Raw genomic sequence first — 9,785 nt, forward strand, 5'->3', positions numbered from 1 at the left:
AAATACATCAGTCAATTTCACTTCCAAGTAAAACCCTCCATTAGATATTTGTCCAACATTATTGGTAGTTAACCTGACCCACGCATTGGTACCATTAATTGTAGCATACAGCGGCGCACTGTTGCCGCTTAAACGCAAAATACTAGTCCACCCATCTTGTCCAATTCCAACAGACAAAAAGTCATTTTGTAAATGAAGGTCCATTGCCAGAACAGTTACTACAAGGTATCCGTTATTTGTTTCAGAACCTGAGACCATCCAAAAGCAATCGAGATTGTCAGGGTAGTGGAGAGGATAGAATGGTGATTTAATGTCGATAGTTTCGTTTCGTGTCAAGTTCACAGTCGTATTTGAACAGTATTCTGAAATAAGTCACAAAACAATGTAAGAGGTACCTACACACATCAATACCAAATCCGATGTTGCTTGACGCATCGCTGTCGAGACTGTTGAAAATAACCAAACAGTGTTTGGGAATTACAATTTGTTGGTCTTCTCAATGCTTCCGGCATGCTAATGTAAAGTTGTGTTATGAAAAGTAATCGTACTTACCACAGTTCCATTCGTCAGACCAGTCTAAGCATTCACCCTTTCCATTGCAAACTTGTGCTTGGTCTAAACAGCCATAGCCATCAAAGCAAACAAACTCTTTCGGTAAGCAATGAACTAAAAATAGGAAGAGAAACCAAATTAAATTATTACTTGATAGTTGATACATAACATACAACGGGCTTGTTATTTCATAAAGATCACAGCACTGCTGTTTTAGAAGATATCAGAATCGGTTTACTTCTTTCAAAACTGCTGCCTTGGTACGGAATCAGTATGGATCATATCTGAACTTAAATTGTTAATATCTAAGCAACGCTGCGACGGATAGGGACTTCAGGTACAGCTAAGGGTTACCAGGCTTCCAAGATGGAACTGATCCCAGTGAGTCCCCGCCTGGGATTGAATACGGGACGGTATGGGTTCGTGCACCAGAGATTAAATTGTGATTTACAAATCAGAAGAGGCCGTTAACGTAGATCTGCATGGTGGTGGTGGTGGTGGTGATGATGGTGATGGTCGTCGTCGTCGCGGTGGTGCTGGTGGTGATGATGAATAAGAGTCAGAATATAGGTGAACATGTAAACGTTATGTAAATGTTAATCTACCCTGACGTGACTTACCGTCATAGGGTTTCCTCTCTATCTTCATTATAAAGCCACCGCGTTGGACTGCTCCGTTGGAAAAAAATTTCACCCAAGCATCCATTTTGTCGATTAGTGTAATTTCAGGATAATTCCACAATGTAAGGTATAATATTTCAGATGTTTTATCGACTTCATTGCCGATACCAATGGAAAGAATGTCATAATATTCCAAATCAAGATCAAATATACGAATAATGTACGTCCCATCTGGAGGGTCACTTGTGAGAATCCAGATACAGTTCTGGTTTGGCGAATAGCTGAGAGGATAATTTGAGGACGCCAAGTAGATCGGCTGAGCAATGCCTGTCATGTTGATTGGATCCGAGTTACACGCATCTGAAGCATTCAAAATATAGAAAATGGATGAAGGATATCATAAACTGAACAGTATACATGTTTGCCCATACCATTTACCTATGACGGTAGTTACGGTGTAAACTTTACCCGATGACCCTGTAAAATTTCAGCTGTATATGCAATAATCATGTGCTTTTAACAAAATTTCAAGTATAAAATTAGACGAGACTTTACGGAATAAACAACGTTTTAACATGTGATTCTAAACTCGAGACAACAGAACGGGCAACTCATATTTTATTTACAATATCCCAAGTTTAAAAATCTTTTTTCTACGGAATGACAACATTTAAACATGTGGTGATGTCCTCCAAGGTACAGAACCGACATTCCAAATTTATTTCTTATGTGATACTACTTATACAGGGTGAGTCAAAAAAAGTGCAATAGAGCAAAGAATCGATAATTACGTAAGAACCAACTTGAACTTTCCCATTATTGAAAGTGTCTATAAATGCCACACTCAATAGTCACCTTCTGTGAAAAAATGAAGTGACTCGCCTCTACCGTTTAATTTTTATGAGTCCTTTTGCTGCGATACCCAATTTCATTAGTTGTCCACAAGGTACCGTGTATTTTGAATGGGAGCACACAATGCACGATAAATGAACCAGCTCTGAAACTGACTTTAACTTAAATAAGGTTGATTTTTGCGTTATTTTTATTTCTTTTTTTCTGTTCAAGCAAACTTTCTAACATTACTTTATGTCCTTCATACCTCACTCGACTCAACTCCAGTTTTTAATCCCAATATGTCCAACTTACTGGATGTTTTGTAATTCACTCCACTCCAATTTGCGCGCATTTCATTTCGACATTTGAAAAACCCGCCTACAAATTATATGGTTTTGATCTTTATAATAAAGGGAAAATGAAAATAACAACAAATAATGTTTCTTCTCCTTAAACAAGACCAAGGGCAATAACACTTTGGGTGCTGCATTTTATTGAAATGCCAATGAGGTTAAGAAACCGGCAGTTATTCCAAATCTACCTTACACAGAGTAGGCTGACATTCAAATTTTAGGTGTCTCTTGGACAAACATTAAAATTGGGTATCGCTATAAAATGTGTCATAAAAACAAAACGGTAAATGCTAATTCCTTGATATTTTCACACAAGATCACTAATGGATATGTTATTTATAAAATGCTTTAAAACCTAAAAGATTCAACTCGGTTCTTTAATAAAAATGGATTCTTTTCTCTATTGCACTTTTTTTGACTCACCCTGTACGTTGTTTCACCTCGAGTTTGGTAGTGATGCAGGTGTGTATTTCGCTGGTCGCAGTTTCGAATCGCATGCGCTAACCTAATATATAGCCTACATGCCGGGTCACACGCGTACAAGGATGGCTTGTCGGTACGCTTTCGGCCAAACCGCCTAAAGGATCTGACATAAACTACCACACTCAGCGTGAAACGTACTCTTTGTTGTGTCGCTAAATCGCCAGGAATTTTGTTTTGAGAGTTTTCAAATAAAAAGGAACTTACGACACTGCCACTCATCCGATCCATCCACGCAGTGTGCGATACCATCACATACTAAAGCTTTATGTACACAACCAATTCCATTGGCGCAGTAGAAATCAACATCACTACATACATCTGAAATTGTCAAGATTTTATAATTTTACAATTATAATTATCATCATCATCATCATCATCATCATCATCATCATCATCATCTATCGTTGTTTCATTTATTAGCTCAATTCAGTATGGAGAGAAGCACCTTACAAGTCAAAATGTTTGAACTCTTATTGATAATCGATTAAAAAAAAAAATTCCTACCGCAATATTCGGTTGTATTCATACACCCTTCATACTGACTACACATGAGTGTTGCACCATTGCATACACTGCCAGATCGACACCAGGAATGTCTTCCATTGCAAGGAACTGTTAGAAAGAATTGAAATAGATTAATATGTCATTAATCTTCTTTCGGGTCGGGAGGGGGACAAAATAAAATTTCGGGGGCACTGACAAAAAATTACAGTTTCATCATACAATACATATACCGGTTTAGTTTTCATACTGCAGTTACTGTCCGTTTTCCTATACACAATACACAGTGCTCTTTCCCATTGACGCGTGACCTCTACAAATAGCCCTACGTTAAAAGTATGGGGATATGACTAGTTAACGTCGCTGTGTGAAAAATAACCGGCCAATATTAAAAGTACTCTTCTAAAGTTCTAGAAAATATAGTTTTTAACATGTCCTAAATTTTAGCTAATTTAGATGTTTGGAAATATTCGTACTTTGGTGTTTTAGTTAATGTTATAGGTAATAGTACATTGCCTAGTTAACGTCGCTGTGTGAAAAATAACCGGCCAATATTAAAAGTACTCTTCTAAAATTCTAGACAATATAGTTTTGTAACATGTCCTAAATTTTTAGCTAATTTAGGTGTTTGGAGAGGGTCGTACTTTTGTGTTTTAGGAAGGACATGTAAACGACAGATAACACCAAAAATATGAAGAAATTATTTCCAAACCGTGTTAAGTCAACAATCATTATGTTGCTCATTTTCAAGAATGCTGGTTTACAAAAAGCACGCCATTGTCTCATTTCGTGAACAAAGCTACACATACCATTGTTTCCTTTCGTTTCCTTTATAATCGGTTACCCAACTGAAGCTATGAATACCAGCTTTATTGCGATATCGCACATGAAAACAGACACTTGTGCACAACCAGAGAAGATCCGATTTAATCAGTTGAGCTGTTTCAATGAGTGTTATCTTGGTTTAATAGCTTTTAATGGGGTTAAGTCCTGCAAAGGTCGAGATGAATTCTACTGTAGACATGACTGCATCATGTTAGAGAGACTGTACATGTCTTCGAGCTCCCAAAAGGGCTTTATTTTGAAGATGTGCGAGCGTAGCGCGCAAACATTTCTCATTTTACACTATTGTGGCCCATGATCGGGGTGAATTTTTGGTGGAAAGGGGCTCCTTGTCCCCTTTTCTTTTCCTTTGTCCTCCAGATTTTCTCTTTAATTTTTCTTGTCAGAGGGGCACTTTTTTGTCGGGTGGGACTCTGTCCCCTGCCCCCCCCCACGGGTAACGCTACTGGTATACCATCAAACGATAAATGCTTAAGTGTTAAAGTGTTTGGTTCGGCCGTCTCCTTTCGCGTGTAGGGTGTAGACTAAATATTAGGGTACATGCTCTGGGATGTCACTTGGCATTTAGTTCCTCACCTGGTTCATGAATACGCTCTACGATTATTTCAAACCCTCGACCAGTCACCATTTCATCCGATTTGAAACTCAGCCAAATAATCAATCTCTCTACAACAACAAACAACTGTGCAGCATTAAAAGAAGACATCTCATGGAGAACATCGTGTCCGTTCCCGAGAGTTAAAACATCGTGTCCGGATTGAGTATCGAAAGTGACGAATTCGACGACAAAGCTTTTGCCTTCGTTTGATACCAGGTTCCAGTGACATTCCATGTTATTTGGATAGTGATATGGATAGTTCGCACTGTTAATGTGATAGGCATCTCCTAGATTAACTATTTGCAATGGTGTGCCACATTCATCTATCAAAATAAAATAGAGAAATTAAAATTTGTTTGACCCGAATACCCCAGGTTTCCAATAATATTAATGTGCTCAAAACTAAAAAGGTTTGGAAACAAGTCGCTCCTTAATCTAATTAGGTAGAGTGTATTAATTATTAGTTACATGTCAATAGTACGAAGAGTCATTTAATAGTTCGAAAACCCAAAAACTTAAAAAAGCTATAAACCCTAATCCTTACCCTAAACCCTAACTCTAGCCTACAATCTAAGCCTTAATCCTAACCATAACCCTGACTCTAATCCTAACTCTGACCCTAATCCTAGCCTAAACATATTCATAACACTAACCTAAGGCACAGCGTCTTTTTTGGTCCTATAGCGCTATCGGTGCCCGAAGAGATACCGATGTCACTTTTTTTGTACCCTGAACATTTTTACAGTGCATACGCTTTTTATTTAAATGAAAAACAATAACACTATGCAACTGTTAATTATTATGCTTGATACAATTAAGACCGTCTCCAGGGAGTGATGTTAAGAGTCATCGGTACCTAACCGGGCACCGATAGTTCTATAGGACCAAATTTGATGTGGTGCCGAACCCTAATGATAATCCAACCCCCAACCGTATCCCTAACACTAACCCGAACATAAATGACCTAAACCCTAACTTGAAAACTTTTTGGACTAACGACCCTTCTAACTAAAGGTCTGTTTCCAATAATTTGATTCAATTATCAAAGTTCTGCACTTAGATTCAAGAAGTTCAACATTTATTCAGAGGAAATAAAATTCATGTTTAACTCACCACAACGTTCCTCGTCAGAACCATCTAGACATTGGGTTTCCTCGTCACATATAAATGATGACATAAAACAACCAAAACCATTTATAGCACACATAAATTCGTTTGAATTGCAGGGAACTGAAATTGAAACACCAATTCGGAATAGTATTAATATATGTGCCATATAATGATAAACTTATTTGCGAAGCTTTACTTCAAATTTTCAATGGCTGTTTCTGATCCTTTTCTACAATATATATGTGATGCGATCAAACAAAATCAGTCGGAACTCGGAAATATTGATTTTGAGATATAGCCAAACAAAGGAAATATTTCCTTTTGTTTCGTCTTGTTTTGGAAACTCTTTAGTTGCTCATATCTTTGGAACTGCTTGTTCAATTTCAATGGGGTTTTCTGCAAAATCCAGCTTTGTAAATGCCTTTTACAATCCTATAAGAAACTAAAAATTTATCATTGCCGAGTTCCGACTGATTTTGTTTGATCACATTACATATGATTTTTATTTACTTTTTTGATGGCATTTGCGGCCGGTGATCTATCGCAAACAAGAACAAACACAGAAATATGTTCGTTATATTCAGCGCAATATATACCTACCATACATACGATGCCATCTCAAATTCACCTCAAATCCAGCAGAGACTGGCCCACCGCCAACACCTGTAGTCAATCTCAGCCACATGGCAGTGCCATTTATAGTACCAGCGCGAGGAGTATTCATACCAGTGAGTCGGGAAACCATACCAGGGTATTTAATTTCATCACCGACTCCAATCGTCAAATAATCCTGGTTTAGGTAGAGCTCCAATGCAATGAAATTGACAACTATGAATCCATGAGGTATTTCACTGGTGATTCTCCAAAAACAATCAACGTTTTCGGGGTAATAAGCGGGATAAAACGGCGATGCAACGACAATGTCTTCGCTACTTGGAAGAGTTAAAGTGGTGTTTGGACAATATGCTGTAAATATTGGTAGAGATAGAAGTAGTAACTCCGTGAGATAAGTATTTGTTTGGTTCATTTATGTAACAATAAATTATAAGGGACGCATTGGATATTATCGGGGAGGCTAGGGAGTTTTTTGGGAAAAAAAATTGCCTCACTGATGAGTAAAAAAATTGCCTCACTAGTGAGTAAAAAAATTTTGCCTTACTGATGAGTAAATATTTTTTTTTCCTTACCCAACTCTGTATAAAGGTATACATTAAAATTGAAAAAAGACAACTTCGCCGCCACTGCGAAAAAAATTGCCTCCAAAGGCAGTGACAAAAAAAAATCTGGCTGACCCTAACTCCCTAGCCCCCCTGATAATATCTAATGGGGCGTCCCTATTAAAGGAAAGCCATACTTGTTGCAAATACATGAACCTTTAGAAACATATACACACATCAAAACATTATACACAATGTGACAAACGCATGAGCTGAGAAAAAAAGAGGTCCAGCTATAAGTATTTGTATATGTATTCTATGTTCTAATTCGTTAATTTGGGAAAGATTGACATTTATTGGCTTGAACGTATTGTTAAGTGTTAAAAAAGGACAGCACTTTATTATATAACCTCAAATTTATAACCTCCTCCCAGCTTGCCCTTATTAGATTAGATGTACTGAAGCTTACTTACCACAGTTCCATTCGTCTGACCAGTCGAAACACTCGCCGATAATGTTACACTTCATGATGGGGTCTAAACAACCGTAACCGTCGTAACATTGGTCTGATGGACATTCAACTGCCAAAAAAACCAAAAAAAACCCAATGATCAACAAACGTTTGGTAGACGTTATTGTAGTCAGAGTACCAGAGTTATAATCCCGGCGGCAATTGTTTTTCACTGCACCTTGGATTTACAAGGCAATATTTACTTTATGTCTACCATTGAAAGTTTAGAAATTTAGGATAAATAGCGCCATCTATAGTTTGCATTCAGTTAATAATGAAGCCAATTCTATATACATCAAACAACCGTGTGTGTTAGTCTATTATGTACAAGATTAGTAGGATAACATGTGGCCTACTCTCCTCTGGATTTGACTATTAAGAGATAATTGAGAGTACTCAATCCATTGTTTGGAATAAAAAAAGAATTCCTGGTACCACGGATACCAAAATTCAGGTTCTAGTCTGATGAGGAAACAATCACAGACCGCATAGGATTCATACCTATACTTTACTTACTATTAGTGTCATCCGTCCTAACAACTTCAACAATAAATCCACGAAATTGAACCCAGGCATCGGAACCAAATCTAATCCACATCTGCCATTCGTGAATTAACAATGTTCTTGGAAAGTGCCACAAAGATCTCTGTAGAACTGTGCTTTCACTCGATACAAATGGCCCTGTTCCAATTGACAGCATATCCGCCCACTGGGTTTCTAGGTCCAATATAGATATCACATACGTTCCGGGTGTGTTTTCGGTAAAAAACCAGATGCAGTTGATATTAGGTGGATAGTTGCCCGGGTAGCCTGGTGACGCTAGATAGATGGGATTGGTGTTTGTCAGATTCACAAACTCAAAACCGCAAGGATCTGAGAGGAGTATACCAGGTTAATGCAACACTTTTGATTAACATGATAAAGTTTCATCCTACATGTATTTTACATTAGTTTGCTACTGGAAATGGTCGATAACATCGTAGTAAATTTCAATATTCTTCGGACGTGTTTCCTTTTGTTGTGCTGCATGGCATCTATCATGTTTGTAATGCGTTTAAATCTGTTATTAGCAATTAGGCACATTATACTTATTAACGAATAACAAATGACAAGAAATTAACTATGCTGTGGCAGTTAAATACCGTTTTGCCGTGGCCGCTACTAACTCTGGGCGTGTAGCGTAAATGTACTTCACGGGTTATAATATAGGGACGGTTTATAGTTACCTACTATTCGTCAGTATACGAAAATCTAGACGGTGTGACGTGTGTTCCATTGGTATTCGAATCCATTGCATATTTGTAAAGAATGTACCAGGGATCGATACAAAGGGATGGGCATCCTAGTATTACGTAACAAACCGGAAGATGTAGCCTAAGTCTAGACAAAAGGCGGATTAGCGGCCATTTTGTCTTCTACATGATTTTATTCACATGTCCTTATAGTTTAGTACACATAAGTTAACAGGTTTACAATTTTAAAATTATATTTTGTGTATACAATATATTCTGTAGTAAATCGATCAAATGACGGTGATTGTTCAGGGTATTATATGCTTGATAGAATTAAATTGTCTGACCAGCTAGTATTCTCCTCCGCCGTCAGTGTGATTCCGGTCACTCCACGTACCGTGTTGCGAAGGTGGAGGAGACTAAAGCTGTATTGACGAACACGCATGCGTTAAAAATGATGTAGCCTTAGTCGAACAATAGCGTGACGTAGTTCCCGGCATTGTTCCTATGCACTTTCACCCTCCTGAATGTACGTACGTAAGACAAAACAAAAGAAACTTACAACACTGCCACTCGTCTGATCCGTCCACGCAATGTACACTACCATCACATACTAAAGCTGTATGTACACAACCAATGCCATTAGCGCAATAAAAGTCATCGTCATTGCATACATCTATATAATAACAATAATAATAATAATAATAATAATAATAATAATAATAATAATAATAACACTAATAATAATAATAATAATAATAATAAATATTTTCTAAAATTCTGATAAGGCTTCAAAACCAACTTGATTTCAGCAACCAATCACACACGGCTTTTACCCTGCCGTCACACGCAAACTAGTCTTTTTTAATTCAGACTTCAATAACATTATTCCACCATACCGATGTCATATTCTACAGTTGTTGGTAAATAAATAAATACATGATTAAACAAGTCGCAACGATCGTTCACCAATCAATTAGGCGCCCATCTC

General features: G+C 37.5%; 1 protein-coding gene and 1 long non-coding RNA gene across 2 annotated transcripts; both read right to left on the bottom strand.

Moving 5' to 3' along the window:
• Positions 1 to 1,193: 1,193 nt before the first annotated feature.
• LOC140165396 (uncharacterized) lies at positions 1,194 to 3,437 on the bottom strand. The gene is made up of 3 exons (XR_011860704.1): positions 3,347 to 3,437; positions 3,047 to 3,160; positions 1,194 to 1,532 (listed from the first exon to the last, which is right to left on the bottom strand). It is a non-coding gene; the product is annotated as an uncharacterized lncRNA (long non-coding RNA).
• A 1,302-nt stretch (positions 3,438 to 4,739) lies between these two features.
• On the bottom strand, positions 4,740 to 8,262 carry LOC140165531 (zinc metalloproteinase nas-39-like). The gene is made up of 5 exons (XM_072188817.1): positions 8,079 to 8,262; positions 7,525 to 7,632; positions 6,495 to 6,860; positions 5,898 to 6,014; positions 4,740 to 5,107 (listed from the first exon to the last, which is right to left on the bottom strand). The coding sequence occupies exons 1-5, from the start codon at positions 8,260 to 8,262 to the stop codon at positions 4,740 to 4,742; spliced, it is 1,143 nt and encodes a 380-aa protein (XP_072044918.1).
• Between the last annotated feature and the right edge of the window lie 1,523 nt (positions 8,263 to 9,785).

The sequence above is a fragment of the Amphiura filiformis genome, chromosome 12 (genome assembly GCF_039555335.1).
Source record: "Amphiura filiformis chromosome 12, Afil_fr2py, whole genome shotgun sequence".
NCBI lineage: Eukaryota > Metazoa > Echinodermata > Ophiuroidea > Amphilepidida > Amphiuridae > Amphiura > Amphiura filiformis.

Coding starts and splice junctions, on each gene's coding strand:
- LOC140165531 (XM_072188817.1), bottom strand. CDS start 8,262: ATGCTGTCAATTGGAACAGGGCCATTTGTATCGAGTGAAAGCACAGTT. Junction 7,633..8,078: donor TAGGACGGATGACACTAATA/GTAAGTAAAGTA, acceptor TTTTTTTGGCAG/TTGAATGTCCATCAGACCAA. Junction 6,861..7,524: donor GTCAGACGAATGGAACTGTG/GTAAGTAAGCTT, acceptor CAATATTTACAG/CATATTGTCCAAACACCACT.